Source organism: Petromyzon marinus, unplaced genomic scaffold, assembly GCF_048934315.1.
Source record: "Petromyzon marinus isolate PM22_M1 ecotype Great Lakes invasive population unplaced genomic scaffold, UKy_Petmar_22M1.pri1.0 PM_Scaffold_36, whole genome shotgun sequence".
In the NCBI taxonomy this organism is placed as follows: Eukaryota; Metazoa; Chordata; class Hyperoartia; order Petromyzontiformes; family Petromyzontidae; genus Petromyzon; species Petromyzon marinus.
In genome coordinates, this window is record NW_027423346.1 from 389,722 (window position 1) to 413,279 (window position 23,558).

Here is a 23,558-nt window from a genome sequence, read left to right on the forward strand (position 1 = left end):
TTTTTAGATTTTTATTATTTTAGTGTTTTATATTTTTATTATTTTATTTTTAATATTTTTATTATTTTATTGTTTTATATTTTCATTATTTTATTGTTTTATATTTTTATTATTTTATTGTTTCCCCTTCTACGTGACGTTACCGAAAGAACCAATAATAAAAATTATTATTAATTCGCAGCGTGATGTCACATCCGGAGGGGTTGCATGTGGCGTGATGTCACCGGAAGTTGCTAACTCCCCCTTTTATATCTATATTTTTTAAACACATCGCCCACGACTCTCACTGCTTTTAAATTAAAAACGAAAACAAATCGATCATTTTATTTTGTGTTTCCTATAAAAATTGACGGACCTAAAAATAATAATTAATTGACCGCGTGATGTCACATCCGAAGGTGTGAGGCGATTGCGTGATGTCACCGGAAGTTACTAAGCCCCCTTTTATATATATTTTTTTAAACACATGGCAAACGACTCTCATTGCTTTTCAATTAAAAAGGAAAACAAATCCATCATTTGAATTCGTGTCTCCTTTTTTTTCCTATAAAAACCGACGGATTAAAAAATAATAATTAATTGACTGCGTGATGTCACATCCGGAGGTGTGAGACGCTGGCGTGATGTCACCAGAAGCTCCTATCCCCCTCCCCCCCCTATAATATTCATTTTTTTAACGCATCGCAAAAAAAAATTAAAAACAAACAAAAAAACCGAAATCGATCGCTTAAGTTCGGGTGAATTGAATAAAATCGCCGGATTTCAAACGAAAAACCGTTCACAATAAAAATAAATAAATTTCCCGCCTGACGTCACTTCCGCCCACCCCTCCTCCCTCCCTCTCTCTCTCTCTCTCTCCTCAACGGCGTGGTGAGTTAATGGCGTCCGATCATCTCGCCTCTCCCTTCTCTCCCTCCACCACCACCATCATTATCCACCTCCATCCGTAGTCATCGTCCACCTCCTCCCGCCATCGTAGAGGCGCGCGTGGATCCCTTCCCCGCTCCCAGCTTCCCGCTCCCGTCTCCTCAGCGGCGGCGTCGACCCATCGGTCGCGAGCCGAGCGCATTCGGCTCGGGTAGGCCGCAGGCTTTCGGCCGTCCCGCTCCCTTCTGAGTCGCTGCGAAGAAAATTTTTCTTATTTATTTTAAATAAATGTGTGTGGTTTTTTTAATCGCGATTTAGTTTGCCGCGCGTGTGTGTTATTATGTGTGCACGCGTGTGTGTGTGTGTATAATGTGTACAAGCGCGTGTATATAATGTGTACAAGTGTGTGTGTAATGTGTGTGTATAATGTGTACAAGCGTGTGTATAATTTATGTGTATGTGTACAAGTGTGTATAATGTGTACAAGTGTGTGTATAATGTGTGTATAATGTGTGCAAGTGTGTGTATAATGTGTACAAGCGTGTGTATAATGTGTACACGTGTGTATAATGTGTACAAGTGTGTGTATAATGTATGTGAATAATGTGTACAAGTGTGTATAATGTATGTGTATAATGTGTACAAGTGTGTGCATAATGTGTACAACTGTGTGTATAATGTGTACAAGTGTGTGTATAATGTGTACAAGTGTGTGTGTATGTGTACAAGTGTGTGTATGTGTACAAGTGTGTATAATGTGTACAAGTGTGTATAATGTATACAAGTGTGTGTATTATGTGTACAAGTGTGTAGTGTGTGTATATAATGTGTACAAGCGTGTGTATTATGTGTTCAAGCGTGTGTATAATGTATGTGTATAATGTGTACAAGTGTGTATAATGTGTACAAGTGTGTGTATAATGTGTGTGTATAATGTGTACAAGCGTGTGTATAATGTGTACAAGTGTGTGTGTATAATGTGTACAAGTGTGTGTGTATAATGTGTACAAGCGTGTGTGTATGTGTACAAGCGTGTGTGTATGTGTACAAGTGTGTGTGTATAATGTGTACAAGTGTGTGTGTATAATGTGTACAAGTGTGTGTGTATAATGTGTACAAGTGTGTGTATAATGTGTACAAGTGTGTGTATAATGTGTACAAGTGTGTGTATAATGTGTACAAGTGTGTGTATAATGTGTACAAGCGTGTGTATATAATGTGTACAAGTGTGTATAATGTGTACAAGTGTGTGTGTATATAATGTGTACAAGCGTGTGTATAATGTGTACAAGCGTGTGTATAATGTGTATAATGTATATGTATAATGTGTACAAGTGTGTATAATGTGTACAAGCGTGTGTATAATGTGTACAAGTGTGTGTACAAGTGTGTATAATGTGTACACGTGCGTGTATAATGTGTACAAGTGTGTGTGTGTATAATGTGTACAAGTGTGTGTGTGTATAATGTGTACAAGTGTGTGTGTATAATGTGTACAAGTGTGTGTGTATAATGTGTACAAGTGTGTGTGTATAATGTGTACAAGTGTGTGTGTATAATGTGTACAAGTGTGTGTATAATGTGTACAAGTGTGTGTATAACGTGTACAAGTGTGTGTATTGTGTGTACAAGTGTGTATAATTGTGTGTGTAATGTGTATAAGTGTGCATATGTGTGTGTATAGGTCTGTATAATGTGTATAGTGTGTGTATAGGTCTGTGTATAATGTGTATAGTGTGTGTATAGGTCTGTGTATAATGTGTATAGTATGTGTGTATAGGTCTGTGTATAATGTGTATAGTGTGTGTGTATAGGTCTGTATAATGTGTATTGTGTGTGTGTATAGGTCTGTGTATAATGTGTATAGTGTGTGTATAGGTCTGTGTATAATGTGTATAGTGTGTGTGTATAGGTCTGTGTATAATGTGTATAGTGTGTGTGTATAGGTCTGTGTATAATGTGTATAGTGTGTGTATATAGGTCTGTGTATAGTGTGTGTATAGGTCTGTGTATAATGTGTATAGTGTGTGTGTATAGGTCTGTGTATAATGTGTATAGTGTGTGTGTATAGGTCTGTGTATAATGTGTATAGTGTGTGTGTATAGGTCTGTGTATAATGTGTATAGTGTGTGTATAGGTCTGTGTATAATGTGTATAGTATAGTGTGTATAGGTCTGTGTATAATGTGTATAGTATGTGTGTATAGGTCTGTGTATAATGTGTATAGTGTGTGTGTATAGGTCTGTGTATAGTGTGTGTGTATAGGTCTGTATAATGTGTATAGTGTGTGTGTATAGGTTTGTGTATAATGTGTATAGTGTGTGTATAGGTCTGTGTATAATGTGTATAGTGTGTGTGTATAGGTCTGTGTATAATGTGTATAGTGTGTGTGTATAGGTCTGTGTATAATGTGTATAGTGTGTGTGTGTATAGGTCTGTGTATAATGTGTATAGTGTGTGTATATAGGTCTGTGTATAGTGTATAGTGTGTGTATAGGTCTGTGTATAATGTGTATAGTGTGTGTATAGGTCTGTATAATGTATATAGTGTGTGTGTGTATAGGTCTGTGTATAATGTGTATAGTGTGTGTGTATAGGTCTGTGTATAATGTGTATAGTGTGTGTGTGTATAGTGTGTGTGTATAATGTGTATAGTGTGTGTATATAGGTCTGTGTATAGTGTGTGTATAGGTCTGTGTATAATGTGTATAGTGTGTGTATAGGTCTGTGTATAATGTATATAGTGTGTGTGTATAGGTCTGTGTATAGTGTATAGTGTGTGTATATAGGCCTGTGTATAATGTGTATAGTGTGTGTATAGGTCTGTGTATAATGTATATAGTGTTTGTGTGTATAGGTCTGTGTATAATGTGTATAGTGTGTGTGTATAGGTCTGTGTATAATGTGTATAGTGTGTGTGTATAGGTCTGTGTATAATGTGTATAGTGTGTGTGTATAGGTCTGTGTACAATGTATGTGTGTAGCTTGTGCGCTGTGTTGGTGTGTACTGTTGAGAAACGTTGAATGGACTTAGTAAGTGTGTCACTACCCAAACCACGTGTCCTTCTCCCCGTTTCCCCCTCTCTCCCCGTGTCTCTCCTTGTGTCTGTGTCTCCGTGTCTTTCTCCCCGTGTCTTCATGTCTCCGTATCTCTCCCGTGTCTCTCCTTGTTGTGTCTGTCTCTCTCTCCCGTGTCTCTCTTCTGTCTCCCCGTGTCTCTCTCCCCGTGTCTCTGTCTCCCTGTGTCTCCCCATGTCTCTCTCGTGTGTCTCTCTACTTGTGTGTCCCTCTCCTTGTCTCTCTCCCCGTGTCTTACTCCCTGTCTCCCTGTGTCTCTCTCCCGTTTCTCTCTTCTGTCTCCCCGTGTCTCTCTCCCCGTGTCTCTCTCCCCGTGTCTCTCTCCCCGTGTCTCTCTCCCCGTGTCTCTGTCTCCTAGTGTCTCTCCGTGTCTCTTTCCCGTTTCTCTCCCCGTGTCTCTCTCCCCGTGTCTGTCTCCCCGTGTCTCTGTCTCCCCGTATATGTGGGTATCTATGGGTCTCTGTGGGTCTCTGGGTATGTGTCTCCGAGTATGGGTCTCTGTGGGTCCCTGTGGGTCTCTGTGGGTCTCTGTGGGTCTCTTTGGGTATGGGTCTTTGTGGGTCTGGGTATGTGTGGGTCTCTGTGGGTCTCTATGAGTGTGGGTCTCTGTGGGTCTCTATGAGTGTGGGTCTCTGTGGGTCTCTATGAGTGTGGGTCTCTGTGGGTCTCTATGAGTGTGGGTCTCTGTGTGTCTCTATGAGTGTGGGTCTCTGTGGGTCTCTGTGAGTGTGGGTCTCTGTGAGTCTCTGTGAGTGTGAGTCTCTGTGGGTCTCTGTGAGTGTGGGTCTCTATGAGTGTGGGTCTCTGTGAGTGTGGGTCTCTGTGGGTCTCTATGAGTGTGGGTCTCTGTGTGTCTCTATGAGTGTGGGTCTCTGTGGGTCTCTGTGAGTGTGGGTCTCTATGAGTGTGAGTCTCTGTGGGTCTCTGTGAGTGTGGGTCTCTATGAGTGTGGGTCTCTGAGTGTGGGTCTCTGTGGGTCTCTATGAGTGTGGGTCTCTGTGTGTCTCTATGAGTGTGGGTCTCTGTGGGTCTCTATGAGTGTGGGTCTCTGTGGGTCTCTGTGAGTGTGGGTCTCTATGAGTGTGAGTCTCTGTGGGTCTCTGTGAGTGTGGGTCTCTATGAGTGTGGGTCTCTGTGAGTGTGGGTCTCTGTGGGTCTCTATGAGTGTGGGTCTCTGTGTGTCTCTATGAGTGTGGGTCTCTGTGGGTCTCTATGAGTGTGGGTCTCTGTGGGTCTCTGTGAGTGTGGGTCTCTGTGTGTCTCTATGAGTGTGGGTCTCTGTGAGTGTGGGTCTCTGTGGGTCTCTATGAGTATGGGTCTCTATGAGTGTGGGTCTCTGTGGGTCTCTGTGAGTGTGGGTCTCTGTGGGTCTCTATGAGTGTGGGTCTCTGTGGGTCTCTGTGAGTGTGGGTCTCTATGAGTGTGGGTCTCTGTGTGTCTCTATGAGTGTGGGTCTCTGTGGGTCTCTATGAGTGTGGGTCTCTGTGGGTCTCTGTGAGTGTGGGTCTCTGTGTGTCTCTATGAGTGTGAGTCTCTGTGAGTCTCTGTGAGTGTGGGTTTCTGTGGGTCTCTGTGAGTATGGGTCTCTGTGTGTCTCTATGAGTGTGAGTCTCTGTGAGTCTCTATGAGTGTGGGTCTCTGTGGGTCTCTGTGAGTGTGGGTCTCTGTGGGTCTCTATGAGTGTGGGTCTCTGTGAGTGTGGGTCTCTATGAGTGTGGGTCTCTGTGGGTCTCTGTGAGTGTGGGTCTCTATGAGTGTGGGTCTCTGTGGGTCTCTGTGAGTATGGGTCTCTATGAGTGTGGGTCTCTGTGGGTCTCTGTGAGTGTGGGTCTCTGTGGGTCTCTATGAGTGTGGGTCTCTGTGGGTCTCTGTGAGTGTGGGTCTCTATGAGTGTGGGTCTCTGTGGGTCTCTGTGAGTGTGGGTCTCTATGAGTGTGGGTCTCTGTGGGTCTCTGTGAGTATGGGTCTCTATGAGTGTGGGTCTCTGTGAGTGTGGGTCTCTGTGGGTCTCTATGAGTGTGGGTCTCTGTGTGTCTCTATGAGTGTGGGTCTCTGTGGGTCTCTATGAGTGTGGGTCTCTGTGGGTCTCTGTGAGTGTGGGTCTCTATGAGTGTGGGTCTCTGTGGGTCTCTGTGAGTATGGGTCTCTATGAGTGTGGGTCTCTGTGGGTCTCTGTGAGTGTGGGTCTCTGTGGGTCTCTATGAGTGTGGGTCTCTGTGGGTCTCTGTGAGTGTGGGTCTCTATGAGTGTGGGTCTCTGTGGGTCTCTGTGAGTGTGGGTCTCTATGAGTGTGGGTCTCTGTGGGTCTCTGTGAGTATGGGTCTCTATGAGTGTGGGTCTCTGTGGGTCTCTGTGAGTGTGGGTCTCTGTGGGTCTCTATGAGTGTGGGTCTCTGTGGGTCTCTGTGAGTGTGGGTCTCTATGAGTGTGGGTCTCTGTGGGTCTCTGTGAGTGTGGGTCTCTGTGAGTGTGGGTCTCTGTGGGTCTCTGTGAGTGTGGGTCTCTATGAGTGTGGGTCTCTGTGTGTCTCTATGAGTGTGGGTCTCTGTGGGTCTCTATGAGTGTGGGTCTCTGTGGGTCTCTGTGAGTGTGGGTCTCTGTGTGTCTCTATGAGTGTGGGTCTCTGTGAGTCTCTGTGAGTGTGGGTCTCTGTGGGTCTCTATGAGTATGGGTCTCTATGAGTGTGGGTCTCTGTGGGTCTCTGTGAGTGTGGGTCTCTGTGGGTCTCTATGAGTGTGGGTCTCTGTGGGTCTCTGTGAGTGTGGGTCTCTATGAGTGTGGGTCTCTGTGGGTCTCTGTGAGTATGGGTCTCTATGAGTGTGGGTCTCTGTGGGTCTCTGTGAGTGTGGGTCTCTGTGGGTCTCTATGAGTGTGGGTCTCTGTGGGTCTCTGTGAGTGTGGGTCTCTATGAGTGTGGGTCTCTGTGGGTCTCTGTGAGTGTGGGTCTCTATGAGTGTGGGTCTCTGTGGGTCTCTGTGAGTATGGGTCTCTATGAGTGTGGGTCTCTGTGGGTCTCTGTGAGTGTGGGTCTCTATGAGTGTGGGTCTCTGTGGGTCTCTGTGAGTGTGGGTCTCTGTGAGTGTGGGTCTCTGTGAGTGTGGGTCTCTGTGAGTGTGGGTCTCTATGAGTGTGGGTCTCTGTGTGTCTCTATGAGTGTGGGTCTCTGTGGGTCTCTATGAGTGTGGGTCTCTGTGGGTCTCTGTGAGTGTGGGTCTCTGTGTGTCTCTATGAGTGTGGGTCTCTGTGAGTCTCTGTGAGTGTGGGTCTCTGTGGGTCTCTATGAGTATGGGTCTCTATGAGTGTGGGTCTCTGTGGGTCTCTGTGAGTGTGGGTCTCTGTGGGTCTCTATGAGTGTGGGTCTCTGTGGGTCTCTGTGAGTGTGGGTCTCTATGAGTGTGGGTCTCTGTGGGTCTCTGTGAGTATGGGTCTCTATGAGTGTGGGTCTCTGTGGGTCTCTGTGAGTGTGGGTCTCTGTGGGTCTCTATGAGTGTGGGTCTCTGTGGGTCTCTGTGAGTGTGGGTCTCTATGAGTGTGGGTCTCTGTGGGTCTCTGTGAGTGTGGGTCTCTATGAGTGTGGGTCTCTGTGGGTCTCTGTGAGTATGGGTCTCTATGAGTGTGGGTCTCTGTGGGTCTCTGTGAGTGTGGGTCTCTGTGGGTCTCTATGAGTGTGGGTCTCTGTGGGTCTCTGTGAGTGTGGGTCTCTGTGGGTCTCTGTGAGTGTGGGTCTCTGTGGGTCTCTATGAGTGTGGGTCTCTGTGGGTCTCTATGAGTGTGGGTCTCTGTGGGTCTCTGTGAGTGTGGGTCTCTGTGGGTCTCTGTGAGTGTGGGTCTCTGTGGGTCTCTATGAGTGTGGGTCTCTGTGGGTCTCTGTGAGTATGGGTCTCTATGAGTGTGGGTCTCTGTGGGTCTCTGTGAGTGTGGGTCTCTGTGGGTCTCTATGAGTGTGGGTCTCTGTGGGTCTCTGTGAGTGTGGGTCTCTGTGAGTGTGGGTCTCTGTGGGTCTCTGTGAGTATGGGTCTCTATGAGTGTGGGTCTCTGTGGGTCTCTGTGAGTGTGGGTCTCTGTGGGTCTCTATGAGTGTGGGTCTCTGTGGGTCTCTGTGAGTGTGGGTCTCTGTGGGTCTCTATGAGTGTGGGTCTCTGTGGGTCTCTGTGAGTGTGGGTCTCTGTGAGTGTGGGTCTCTCTGGGTCTCTGTGGGAATGGGTCTCTGTGGGTCTCTGTGGGAATGGGTCTCTGTGTATATGTGTGTGTATATCTGTGTATATATGTGTGTGTATATGTGTGTGTATGTGTGTATATATCTGTGTGTGTGTATATATGTATATATCTGTGTGTATATATCTGTGTGTGTATGTATATGTGTATATATCTGTGTATATATCTGTGTGTGTGTATGTATATGTGTATATATCTGTGTGTGTATATGTCTGTGTATATATGTGTGTGTGTATATATGTGTATATATATGTGTGTGTATATATGTGTATGTATATCTGTGTATATATGTGTGTATATATCTGTGTATATATGTGTATATATCTGTGTGTATCTGTATATATCTGTGTGTATATATCTGTGTGTGTATCTGTATATATCTGTGTGTGTGCATATATCTGTGTATGTGTATATATCTGTGTATATATCTGTGTATATGTGTGTGTATATGTGTGTATCTGTATATATCTGTGTGTGTGTATATCTGTGTGTGTATCTGTATATATCTGTGTGTGTATATATATCTGTGTGTGTATATATGTGTGTGTATCTGTATATATCTGTGTGTGTATATCTGTGTGTATATATCTGTGTGTGTGTATATATGTGTGTATCTGTGTGTGTATCTGTATATATCTGTGTGTATATATGTGTGTGTGTATATCTGTGTGTGTATATCTGTGTGTGTGTATATATCTGTGTGTATATATCTGTATATCTGTGTGTGTATATATCTGTGTGTGTATATATCTGTGTGTGTATATATCTGTGTGTGTATATATGTGTGTGTGTATATATGTGTGTATCTATCTGTGTGTGTATCTGTATATATCTGTGTGTGTATATCTGTGTGTATATATCTGTGTGTGTATATATGTGTGTGTGTATGTCTGTGTGTATATATCTGTGTGTGTGTATATCTGTGTGTGTATATATGTGTGTGTGTGTATATGTGTGTGTATATATCTGTGTGTATATCTGTGTGTGTATGTGTGTATATATGTATATATCTGTGTGTGTGTATATCTGTGTGTGTATCTGTATATATCTGTGTGTGTATATATATCTGTGTGTGTATATATGTGTGTGTATCTGTATATATCTGTGTGTGTATATCTGTGTGTGTATCTGTATATATCTGTGTGTGTATATATATCTGTGTGTGTATATATGTGTGTGTATCTGTATATATCTGTGTGTGTATATCTGTGTGTATATATCTGTGTGTGTGTATATATGTGTGTATCTGTGTGTGTATCTGTATATATCTGTGTGTATATATGTGTGTGTGTATATCTGTGTGTGTATATCTGTGTGTGTGTATATATCTGTGTGTATATATCTGTATATCTGTGTGTGTATATATCTGTGTGTGTATATATCTGTGTGTGTGTATATCTGTGTGTGTATATCTGTGTGTGTGTATATCTGTGTATATATCTGTGTGTGTATATATCTGTGTGTGTATATCTGTGTGTATATATCTGTGTGTGTATATATCTGTGTGTGTGTATATCTGTGTGTGTATATATCTGTGTGTGTATATATCTGTGTGTGTGTATATCTGTGTGTGTGTATATCTGTGTATATATCTGTGTGTGTATATATCTGTGTGTGTGTATATGTGTGTATATATCTGTGTGTGTATATATCTGTGTGTGTGTATATCTGTGTGTGTGTATATATCTGTGTGTGTATATCTGTGTGTATATATCTGTGTATGTGTGTATATCTGTGTGTGTGTATATCTGTGTGTATATCTGTGTGTATATCTGTGTGTGTGTATATCTGTATGTATGTATATCTGTGTGTATATATCTGTGTGTGTATATATGTGTGTGTGTATATATGTGTGTATATGTGTGTGTATGTGTATATATCTGTATATATGTGTATGTATATATGTGTGTATCTGTGTGTGTGCGTGTCCTCTGTTGCAGTGCGCAGGGTGACCAAGATGCAGATCTTTGTCAAGACCCTCACGGGCAAGACGATCACACTCGACGTTGAAGCCTCGGATGCCATCGATGTCGTCAAGGGGAAGATTCATGACAAGGAGGGTGAGTCACATCGCCACCATCAGTAGCATCATCAACATCATCAGCATTATCATCATCAGTAGCATCATCAACATCATCAGTAGCATCATCATCAACATCATCAGTAGCATCATCATCAACATCATCAGTAGCATCATCATCAGTAGCATCATCATCAGTAGCATCAGCATCATCAGTAGCATCATAATCAGCAGCAACATCAGCATCAGGAGCATCATCAACATCAGCAGCATCATCAGTGGCATCATCAACATCAGCATCATCAGCAGCAACATCAGCAGCAACAACATCATCAGTGGCATCATCAACATCAGCATCATCAGCAGCATCAGGAGCATCATCAACATCAGCATCAACATCATCAGGAGCATCATCAACATCAGCATCATCAGCAGCAACATCAGCATCAGGAGCATCATCAACATCAGCAGCAACATCATCATCAGGAGCATCATCAACATCAGCATCATCAGCATCAGGAGCATCATCAACATCAGCAGCAACATCATCATCAGGAGCATCATCAACATCAGCAACATCAGCATCAGGAGCATCATCAACATCAGCAGCAACATCATCATCAGGAGCATCATCAACATCAGCAACATCAGCATCAGGAGCATCATCAGCAGCAACATCATCAGGAGCATCATCAACATCAGCATCAGGAGCATCATCAACATCAGCAGCAACATCATCAGCTTTCCTCTCACACCCTCACCTCTCGCTCGCTCACCACGTCTCTCCCCGTGTCTCTCTCCCCGTGTCTCTCTCCCCGTGTCTCTCTCCCCGTGTCTCTCTCCCCGTGTCTCTCTCCCCGTGTCTCTCTCCCCGTGTCTCTCTCCCCGTGTCTCTCTCCCCGTGTCTCTCCCCGTGTCTCTCCGTGTCTCTCCCTGTGTCTCTCCCCGTGTCTCTCTCCCCGTGTCTCTCTCCCTGTGTCTCTCCTTGTGTGTCTCTCCCTGTGTCTCTCTCCTTGTCTCCCTGTCTCCGTCTCTCTCCCTGTGTGTCTCTCTCCCTGTCTCTCTCCCTGTGTGTCTCTCTCTGTGTGTGTCTCTCCCCGTGTCTCTCTCCTTGTCTCCCTGTCTCTCTCCTTGTCTCCCTGTCTCTCTCCCTGTGTGTCTCTCCCCGTGTCTCTCTCCTTGTCTCCCTGTCTCTCTCCCTGTGTGTCTCTCTCTGTGTGTGTCTCTCCCCGTGTCTCTCTCCTTGTCTCCCTGTCTCCCTGTCTCTCTCCCTGTGTGTCTCTCTCTCTGTGTGTCTCTCCCCGTGTCTCTCTCCTTGTCTCCCTGTCTCTCTCCCTGTGTGTCTCTCTCTCTGTGTGTCTCTCCCCGTGTCTCTCTCCTTGTTTCCCTGTCTCCCTGTCTCTCTCCCTGTGTGTCTCTCTCTGTGTGTGTCTCTCCCCGTGTCTCTCTCCTTGTCTCCCTGTCTCTCTCCCTGTGTGTCTCTCTCTGTGTGTCTCTCCCCGTGTCTCTCTCCTTGTTTCCCTGTCTCCCTGTCTCTCTCCCTGTGTGTCTCTCTCTGTGTGTGTCTCTCCCCGTGTCTCTCTCCTTGTCTCCCTGTCTCTCTCCCTGTGTGTCTCTCTCTGTGTGTGTCTCTCCCCGTGTCTCTCTCCTTGTCTCCCTGTCTGCCTGTCTCTCTCCCTGTGTGTCTCTCTCTGTGTGTGTCTCTCCCCGTGTCTCTCTCCTTGTCTCCCTGTCTCCGTCTCTCTCCCTGTGTCTCTCTCTGTGTGTGTGTCTCTCCCCGTGTCTCTCTCCTTGTCTCCCTGTCTCCCTGTCTCTCTCCCTGTGTGTCTCTCCCCGTGTCTCTCCCCGTGTCTCTCTCCTTGTCTCCCTGTCTCCCTCCCTGTGTGTCTCTCTGTGTGTGTGTCTCTCCCCGTGTCTCTCTCCTTGTCTCCCTGTCTCTCTCCCTGTGTGTCTCTCTCTGTGTGTCTCTCCCCGTGTCTCTCTCCTTGTCTCCCTGTCTCTCTCCCTGTTTGTCTCTCTCCCCGTGTGTCTCTCTCCCCGTGTCTCCTTGTGTGTCTCTCCCTGTGTCTCTCTCCCTGTGTCTTACTCCCTGTTTCCCTGTGTCTCTCTCCCCGTGTCTCTCTCCTTGTGTGTCTCTCCCTGTGTCTCTCTCCTTGTCTCCCTGTCTCCCTGTGTCTCTCTCCCCGTGTCTCTCTCCCTGTGTCTCTCTCCCTGTGTCTCTCTCCCCGTGTCTCTCTCCCCGTGTCTCTCTCCCTGTGTGTGTCTCTCCCTGTGTGTGTCTCTCCCTGTGTCTCTCTCCTTGTCTCCTGTCTCCCTGTCTCTCTCCCTGTGTGTCTCTCTCCCTGTCTCTCTCTGTGTGTGTCTCTCTCTGTGTCTCTCCCTGTGTCTCTCTCCCCGTGTCTCTCTCTCCCTGTCTCCCTGTGTCTCCCCGTGTCTCTCTCGTGTGTCTCTCTCGTGTGTCTCTCTCCTTGTGTGTCTCTCTACTTGTGTGTCCCTCTCCTTGTCTCTCTCCTTGTCTCTCTCCTTGTCTCTCTCTCCCCCGTGTCTCCCTGTGTCTCTCTCCCCGTGTCTCTCCCCGTGTCTCTCTCCCTGTGTCTCTCTCCCTGTGTCTCTCTCCCCGTGTCTCTCCGTGTCTCTCTCCCTGTGTCTCTCTCCTTGTGTGTCTCTCTCCTTGTGTGTCTCTCTACTTGTGTGTCCCTCTCCTTGTCTCTCTCCCCGTGTCTTACTCCCTGTCTCCCTGTGTCTCTCTCCCCGTGTCTCCTTGTGTGTCTCTCCCTGTGTGTCTGTCTCCCCGTGTCTCTCCCTGTGTCTCTCTCCCTGTGTCTCCCTGTGTCTCTCTCCCTGTGTCTCTCTCCTTGTCTCCCTGTCTCCCTGTGTCTCCCTGTCTCTCTCCCTGTGTGTGTCTCTCCCTGTGTCTCTCTCCCTGTGTCTCCCTGTGTCTCTCTCCCTGTGTCTCTCTCCTTGTCTCCCTGTCTCCCTGTGTCTCTCCCTGTGTGTGTCTCTCCCTGTGTCTCTCTCCCTGTGTCTCTCTCCCTGTGTCTCTCTCCCCGTGTCTTTCTCCCTGTCTCCCTGTGTCTCCCCGTGTCTCTCTCCTTGTGTGTCTCTCTACTTGTGTGGCCCTCTCCTTGTCTCTCTCCCCGTGTCTTACTCCCTGTCTCCCCGTGTCTCTCTCCCCGTGTGTCTCTCTCCCCGTGTCTCTTTCCCTGTCTCTCCCTGTGTCTCTCTCACTGTCGATCTCCCCCTGTGTCTCTCTCCCTGTCTTTCTGTGTCTCCCTGTCTCTCTCCCCCTGTGTCTCTCTCTCCTTGTCTCCCTGTCTCTCTCCCTCTCTCCCTCTGACCCTGTATCTCTCACCCTGTCTCTCTCACCCTGTCTCTCTCTGACCCTGTCTCTCTCTCCCTCTGACCCTGTCTCTCTCCCTGTCTCTTTCTCTGTCTCCCTCTGACCCTGTCTCTCTCCCTGTCTCTCTCTCCCTGTCTCTCTTCCTCTCTCCCTCTGACCCTGTCTCTCTACCTGTCTCTCTCTCCCTGTCTCTCTCTGACCCTGTCTCTCTGACCCTGTCTCTCTGACCCTGTCTCTCTCTCCCTGTCTCTCTCTCCCTGTCTCTCTCTCCCTGTCTCTCTCTCTCCCTGTCTCTCTCTGACCCTGTCTCTCTCCCCTCCCTGTCTCTCTCCCTGTCTCTCTCTGACCCTGTCTCTCTCCCCTCCCTGTCTCTCTCCCTGTCTCTCTCCCTGTCTCGCTCTGACCCTGTCTCTCTGACCCTGTCTCTGTCTCCCTCTCTCCCTCTGACCCTGTCTCTCTCCCTGTCTCTCTCTCCCTGTCTCTCTCTCCCTGTCTCTCTCTCCCTGTCTCTCTCTGACCCTGTCTCTCTGACCCTGTCTCTCTCCCTGTCTCTCTCCCTGTCTCTCTCTCTCCCTGTCTCTCTCTCCCTGTCTCTCTCTCCCTGTCTCTCTCTGACCCAGTCTCTCTCCCTGTCTCTCTCTCTCCCTGTCTCTCTCTGACCCTGTCTCTCTCTCCCTCTCTCCCTCTGACCCTGTCTCTCTCCCTGTCTCTCTCCCTCTCTCCCTCTGACCCTGTCTCTCTCCCTGTCTCTCTCTCCCTGTCTCTCTCTCCCTGTCTCTCTCTCCCTGTCTCTCTGACCCTGTCTCTCTCTCCCTGTCTCTCTCCCTGTCTCTGACCCAGTCTCTCTCCCTGTCTCTCTCTCTCCCTGTCTCTCTCTCCCTGTCTCTCTCTGACCCTGTCTCTCTCTCCCTCTCTCCCTCTGACCCTGTCTCTCTCCCTGTCTCTCTCCCTCTCTCCCTCTGACCCTGTCTCTCTCCCTGTCTCTCTCTCCCTGTCTCTCTCTCCCTGTCTCTCTCTCTCCCTGTCTCTCTCTGACCCTGTCTCTCTCTCGCTCTCTCCCTCTGACCCTGTCTCTCTCCCTGTCTCTCTCCCTGTCTCTCTCTGACCCTGTCTCTCTCTCCCTCTGACCCTGTCTCTCTCTCCCTCTGACCCTGTCTCTCTCTCCCTCTGACCCTGTCTCTCTCCCTGTCTCTCTCTGACCCTGTCTCTCTCCCCTCCCTGTCTCTCTCTGACCCTGTTTCTCCGTGTGTCTCTCTCCCTGTCTCTCTCCCTGTCTCTCTCCCTCTGACCCTGTCTCTCTCCCTGTCTCTCTCTGACCCTGTCTCTCTCCCTGTCTCTCTCTCCCTGTCTCTCTCTCCCTGTCTCTCTCTGACCCTGTCTCTCTGACCCTGTCTCCCTCTCCCTCTCTCCCTCTGACCCTGTCTCTCTCCCTGTCTCTCTCCCTGTCTCTCTCCCCCCCGTGTCTCTCTTCCCTCCCTGTCTCTCTCCCTGTCTCTCTCCCTGTCTCTCTCCCTGTCTCTCTCTCCCTGTCTCTCTCTCCCTGTCTCTCTCTCCCTGTCTCTCTCCCTGTCTCTCTCCCCCCCGTGTCTCTCTCCCCTCCCTGTCTCTCTCCCTGTCTCTCTCCCCTCCCTGTCTCTCTCTCCCTGTCTCTCTGACCCTGTCTCTCTCCCCTCCCTGTCTCTCTCCCCTCCCTGTCTCTCTCCCCTCCCCAGGAATCCCTCCGGAACAGCAGAGGCTGATCTTCGCCGGCAAGCAGTTGGAGGATGGCCGCACGTTGGGAGATTATAACATCCAGAAGGGTGAGCGAGAGACGTGTGGTGTGTGTCTCACTGTCTCACTGTGTCTCACTGTGTCTCACTGTGTGTGTGTGTCTCACTGTGTGTGTGTGTCTCACTGTGTGTGTGTGTCTCACTGTGTGTGTGTGTCTCACTCTGTGTGTGTGTCTCACTGTGTGTCTCACTGTGTGTGTGTCTCACTGTCTCACTGTGTGTCTCACTGTGTCTCACTGTGTGTGTGTGTCTCACTGTGTGTGTGTGTCTCACTGTGTGTGTGTGTCTCACTGTGTGTGTGTGTCTCACTCTGTGTGTGTGTCTCACTGTGTGTCTCACTGTGTGTGTGTCTCACTGTCTCACTGTGTGTCTCACTGTGTGTCACTGTGTGTGTCTCACTGTGTGTGTGTCTCACTGTGTGTCTCACTCTGTGTTTGTCTCTCACTGTGTGTCTCACTGTGTGTGTCTCACTGTGTCTCACTGTGTGTCTCACTGTGTGTCACTGTGTGTGTCTCACTGTGTGTGTGTCTCACTGTGTGTGTCTCACTGTGTGTGTCTCACTGTGTGTCACTGTGTGTCTCACTGTGTGTGTCTCACTGTGTGTCACTGTGTGTGTCTCACTGTGTGTCACTGTGTGTGTCTCACTCTGTGTGTGTGTCTCACTGTCTCTCACTGTGTCTCTCACTGTGTGTCTCACTGTGTGTGTGTGTGTCTCTCACTGTGTGTCTCACTGTGTGTGTGTCACTCTGTGTGTCTCACTGTCTCTCACTGTGTGTCTCACTGTGTGTGTGTCTCACTGTGTGTGTCTCACTGTGTGTGTCTCACTGTGTGTCACTGTGTGTGTCTCACTGTGTGTCACTGTGTGTGTCTCACTCTGTGTGTGTGTCTCACTGTGTGTCTCACTGTGTCTCTCACTGTGTGTCTCACTGTGTGTCTCACTGTGTGTGTGTGTGTCTCTCACTGTGTGTCTCACTGTGTGTGTGTCACTCTGTGTGTCTCACTGTCTCTCACTGTGTGTCTCACTCTGTGTGTCTCACTGTGTGTGTGTCTCTCACTGTGTGTGTGTGTGTCACTCTGTGTGTGTGTCTCTCACTGTGTGTCTCAGTGTGTGTGTCTCACTGTGTGTGTGTCTCACTGTGTGTCTCACTGTGTGTGTCATTGTGTGTGTCTCTCACTGTGTGTCTCACTCTGTGTGTGTCTCACTGTGTGTGTCTCACTGTGTGTGTCTCACTGTGTGTCTCACTGTGTCTCTCTCACTGTGTGTCTCACTGTGTGTCTCACTGTGTGTCACTGTGTGTCTCACTGTGTGTGTGTCTCACTGTGTCTCACTGTGTGTCTCACTGTGTGTCTCACTGTGTGTGTGTCTCACTGTGTGTGTGTCTCACTGTGTGTGTGTCTCACTGTGTGTGTCTCACTGTGTGTCTCACTGTGTGTGTCTCACTGTGTGTGTCACTGTGTGTGTCTCTCACTGTGTGTCTCTCACTGTGTGTCTCTCACTGTGTGTCTCACTGTGTGTGTGTCACTGTGTGTGTGTGTCACTGTGTGTGTCACTGTGTGTGTGTGTCACTGTGTGTGTCACTGTGTGTATGTGTCACTGTGTGTGTCTCACTGTGTGTGTGTCTCACTGTGTGTGTGTCTCACTGTGTGTGTGTCTCACTGTGTGTGTGTCACTGTGTGTCTCACTGTGTGTGTCACTGTGTGTCTCACTGTGTGTCTCACTGTGTGTGTGTCACTGTGTGTCTCACTGTGTGTGTCTCACTGTGTCTCACTGTGTGTGTCTCACTGTGTGTCTCACTGTGTGTGTCTCACTGTGTGTGTGTGTCTCACTGTGTGTCTCACTGTGTGTGTCTCACTGTGTGTGTGTGTCTCACTGTGTGTCTCACTGTGTGTCTCTCTCACTGTGTGTCTCACTGTGTGTCTCTCTCACTGTGTGTCTCACTCTGTGTGTCTCACTGTGTGTCTCACTGTGTGTGTCTCACTCTGTGTGTCTCACTGTGTGTGTGTCTCACTGTGTGTGTCTCACTCTGTGTGTCTCACTCTGTGTGTCTCACTGTGTGTCTCACTGTGTGTCTCACTGTGTGTGTGTGTCTCACTGTGTCTCTCACTGTGTCTCACTGTGTGTCTCACTGTGTGTCTCACTGTGTGTGTGTGTCTCACTGTGTGTGTCTCACTGTGTGTCTCACTGTGTGTCTCACTCTGTGTCTCACTCTGTGTCTCACTCTGTGTGTGTCTGTCACTGTGTCTCACTGTGTGTCTCACTGTGTGTCTCACTGTGTGTGTGTCTCACTGTGTGTCTCACTGTGTGTCTCACTGTGTGTCTCTCACTGTGTCTCACTCTCTCTGTGTGTGTCTCACTGTGTGTCTCACACTGTGTCTCACTGTGTGTGTGTCTGTCACTGTGTCTCACTGTGTGTCTCACTGTGTGTCTCACTGTGTGTCTGACTGTGTGTCTCACTCTGTGTCTCACTGTGTGTCTCACTGTGTGTCTCTCACTGTGTGTCTCACTGTGTGTGTGTCTCACTGTGTGTCTCTCACTGTGTCTCACTCTGTGTCTCACTGTGTGTCTCACTGTGTGTGTCTCACTGTGTGTGTCTCACTGTGTCTCACTGTGTCTCACTGTGTGTGTGTCTCACTGTGTGTCTCTCACTGTGTCTCACTGTGTGTCTCACTGTGTGTCTCACTGTGTGTGTCTCACTGTGTGTCTCTCACTGTGTCTCACTGTGTGTGTGTCTCACTGTGTGTCTCACTGTGTGTCTCTCACTGTGTCTCACTCTGTGTCTCACTGTGTGTGTCTCACTGTGTGTGTCTCACTGTGTCTCACTGTGTGTGTCTCACTGTGTGTCTCACTGTGTGTCTCTCACTGTGTCTCCGTGTCTATGTAGAGTCGACCCTTCACCTCGTCCTCAGGCTCAGGGGAGGCATCATTGAGCCTTCGCTGAAGCAGCTCGCCATGAAGTACAACTGTGACAAGATGATCTGCCGCAAGTGAGGAGAGACACGGACACTCGCACAGACACACAGACACAGACACACAGACACAGACACACAGTGACACTCACACAGACACAGACACACACAGTGACACACACAGTGACACACACACAGACACACACACATAGACACACACACACAGACACACACACACACAGTGACACACACACAGTGACACACACAGTGTGACACACACACACACAGACACACACACACAGAGTGATACACACACCCAGACACAGACACACAGAGTGATACACACACACACATACACACACACACAGAGTGTGTGTGTGTATGTCAGATAATCGTCACTGGTGGTGTTGGCCGTGAGCGGGAATCGAACCCGGGTCGCCAGGTTCATAGCGCAGCGTAGCACTAACCACTACACTACCGCTCCCCACACACAGAGTGATACACACACACAGACACACACACACAGAGTGATACACACACAGACACACAGAGTGATACACACACACAGAGTGATACACACACACAGACACAGACACACAGAGTGATACACACACAGACACACAGAGTGATACACACACACAGAGTGATACACACACCCAGACGCAGACACACAGAGTGATACACACACACACATACACACACACACAGAGTGATACACACACAGACACACAGAGTGATACACACACACAGAGTGATACACACACATAGACACACACACACAGAGTGATACACACACATAGACACACACACACAGAGTGATACACACACACTTACACACACACAGAGTGATACACACAGAGTGACACACACACAGAGTGATACACACACACTCACAGACACACACAGACACAGAGTGACACACACTTAGTGATACACACACACACAGACACACACACACAGTGATACACACACAGTGACACACACACAGTGACACACACACACACAGACACACACAGTGACACACACACATACACACACACAGTTACACACACACACACAGACACAGACACACAGAGTGATACAAAGACAAAGATCCCCCATATAGCCTTAACAGACTGTAGGGGCAAGTGCTGTTAGCGAGCACCTATGAAGGCCGGAACGGTACACGAGGGGGTGGGTGGCCAGCACCACGCCCGACCGCCTTTGTCTCCCTAGTGGCAATGTTTACACACCGCACCAGGTACTCATTTGAGGCTGAGTCGACCTAGGGGAGGCCCGGGACCGGTTCAGATAATCGTCACTGGTGTTGGCCGTGAGCGGGAATCGAACCCGGGTCGCCAGGTTCATAGCGCAGCGTAGCGCTAACCACTACACTATCGCTCCCCACACACACACAGTGACACACACAGACACACACAGACACACACACACAGTGATACACACACCCAGACACAGACACACAGAGTGATACACACACACACATACACACACACACAGAGTGTGTGTGTGTATGTCAGATAATCGTCACTGGTGGTGTTGGCCGTGAGCGGGAATCGAACCCGGGTCGCCAGGTTCATAGCGCAGCGTAGCACTAACCACTACACTACCGCTCCCCACACACAGAGTGATACACACACACAGACACACACACACAGAGTGATACACACACAGACACACAGAGTGATACACACACACAGAGTGATACACACACACAGACACAGACACACAGAGTGATACACACACAGACACACAGAGTGATACACACACACAGAGTGATACACACACATAGACACACACACACAGAGTGATACACACACACTTACACACACACAGAGTGATACACACAGAGTGACACACACACAGAGTGATACACACACATAGACACACACACTCACAGACACACACAGACACAGAGTGACACACACTTAGTGATACACACACACAGACACACAGAGTGATACACACACACAGAGTGATACACACACATAGACACACACACAGAGTGACACACACACAGATACACACACTTAGTGATACACACAGACACACAGAGTGATACACACACACAGTGACACACACACAGTGACACACACACACAGACACACACAGTGATACACACACACATAGACACACACACAGAGTGATACACACACACAGACACAGACACACAGAGTGACACACACACACAGACACACACTTACAGAGTGATACAAAACAAACAAAGATCCCCCATATAGCCTGTAACAGACTGTAGGGGCAAGTGCTGTTAGCGAGCACCTATGAAGGCCGGAACGGTACACGAGGGGGTGGGTGGCCAGCACCACGCCCGACCGCCTTTGTCTCCCTAGTGGCAATGTTTACACACCGCACCAGGTACTCATTTGAGGCTGAGTCGACCTAGGGGAGGCCCGGGACCGATTCAGATAATCGTCACTGGTGTTGGCCGTGAGCGGGAATCGAACCCGGGTCGCCAGGTTCATAGCGCAGCGTAGCGCTAACCACTACACTACCGCTCCCCACACACACATAGACACACACAGACACACACACACACAGAGTGATACACACACACACATAGACACACACACACACATAGACACACACAGAGTGATACACACACACACATAGACAAACACACAGAGTGATACACACACAGACACACACACACAGACACACACACACAGAGTGACACACAGAGTGATACACACAGTGACACACAGAGTGATACACACACACACTTACACACAGGCACACAGTGATACACACATACACACACACAGTTACACACACACACAGACACACACACAGAGTGATACACACACACACTTACACACACACAGACACACACACAGAGTGACACACACACAGAGTGATACACACACATAGACACACACACACACACAGAGTGATACACACACAGAGTGATACACACACAGTGACACACACACAGTGACACACACACACACAGTGACACACTTACACACACACAGAGTGACACACACATACACATACACACACAGTGTGATACACACACACAGAGTGATACACACACACAGTGACACACACACTGACACAGACACACAGTGACACACACACAGTGACACACACACACAGAGTGATACACACACACACACAGAGTGATACACACATATAGACACACACACAGACACACACACAGACACACAGACACAGACACACACAGAGTGATACACACACACACTTACACACACACAGAGTGATACACACACACACAGACTGATACACACACGCATACACACACACAACACATAGACACACACACACACAGAGTGATACACACACACAGTGACACACACACACAGAGTGATACACACAGACACAGAGTGATACACACAGACACAGAGTGATACACACACACACACAGACACACAGTGATACACACACAGAGTGATACACACAGACAGTGATACACACACACACTTACACACACACACAGAGTGATACACACACACAGAGTGATACACACACACTTACACACACACAGAGTGATACACACACTTACACACAGCGTGATACACATACACACTTACACACACAGAGTGATACACACACACAGTGATACACACACACAGAGTGATACACACACACACAAAGTGATACACACACAGACACAGTGACACACACACACAGATACACACACACAGAGTGATACACACACAGTGATACACACACAGAGTGATACACACACACAGAGTGATACACACACATACACAGACACACACACAGACACAGTGACACACACACATACACACACAGACACACACACACAGTGATACACACAGAGAGATACACACAAACACACAGAGTGATATACACACACATAGACACACACAGAGTGATACACACACATAGTGATACACACACACACAGTGATACACACAGACACACACACAGAGTGATACACATACACACAGTGACACACACACATAGACACACACACAGACACACAGAGTGATACACACACACACAGTTACACACACACAGAGTCTTACACACACACAGAGTGATACACACACAGAGTGATACACATACACACAGTAACACACAGACACACACAGACAGACACACACACAGAGTGATACACATACACACACAGAGTGATACACACACACAGTGACACACACACACAGACACACACACACACACAGACACCCACAGACACACAGACAGACACCCACACACAGAGTGATACACACACACACACTTACACACACACGCAGAGTGATACACACAGAGTGATACACATACACACAGTGACACACATACATACACACACACAGACACACACACAGTGATACACATACACACAGTGACACACACACACATACACACACACAGACACACAGACAGAGTGATACACATACACACAGAGTGATACACATACACACAGTGACACACACACAGACACACACAGACACACACAGACAGACACACACACAGTGATACACATACACACAGTGACACACACACAGACACACAGACAGACACACACAGTTACACAGACACACAGACACACACACACACACTCACACTCTCACACCATCTCTCTCTCCCCATCTCTCTCTCACCATCTCTCTATCTCTCACCATCCATCTCACCATCTCTCTCTCACCATCTCTCTCTCTCACCATCTCCCTCAGCATCTCTCTCACCATCTCTCTCTCCATCTCTCTCTCTCTCACCATCTCTCACCATCTCTCACCATCTCTCTCACCATCTCCCTCACCATCTCTCACCATCTCTCACCATCCCTCTCACCATCTCTCACCATCTCTCTCTCTCTCACCATCTCTCACCATCTCTCACCATCTCTCACCATCTCTCACTATCCCTCACCATCTCCCTCCATCTCTCTCTCTCACCATCTCTCACCATCTCTCTCACCATCTCTCACCATCTCTCACTATCTCTCACCATCTCTCTCTCTCACCATCTCTCTCACTATCTCTCACCATCTCTCTCTCTCTCACCATCTCTCACCATCTCTCACCACCTCTCTCTCACCATCTCTCTCTCACCATCTCTCACCATCTCTCACCATCTCTCACCATCTCTCTCTCACCATCTCTCTCACCATCTCTCTCTCACCATCTCACCACCTCTCTCTCACCATCTCTCACCATCTCTCTCTCACCATCTCTCTCTCACCATCTCTCACCATCTCTCTCTCACCATCTCTCTCACCATCTCTCTCTCACCATCTCTCACCATCTCTCTCACCATCTCTCTCACCATCTCTCACCATCTCTCACCATCTCTCTCGCTCACCATCTCTCGCTCTCACCATCTCTCTCTCTCACCATCTCTCGCTCTCACCATCTCTC

General features: G+C 48.1%; 1 protein-coding gene across 2 annotated transcripts in view; it reads left to right on the forward strand.

Annotated features, from left to right (window-relative positions):
- The first annotated feature begins 767 nt into the window (after positions 1–767).
- LOC116938419 (ubiquitin-ribosomal protein eL40 fusion protein) overlaps positions 768–23,558 on the forward strand; it is a 31,879-nt gene continuing 9,088 nt past the window's right edge. The window contains exons 1-4 of one of the 2 annotated variants that reach the window (XM_076064243.1): positions 768–870; positions 10,100–10,219; positions 15,232–15,318; positions 18,171–18,273. In XM_076064243.1, the coding sequence (XP_075920358.1) occupies positions 10,117–10,219; positions 15,232–15,318; positions 18,171–18,273 (293 nt within the window). In that variant the 5' untranslated portion in view covers positions 768–870; positions 10,100–10,116. The other variant, XM_076064245.1, reaches the window with a different exon arrangement.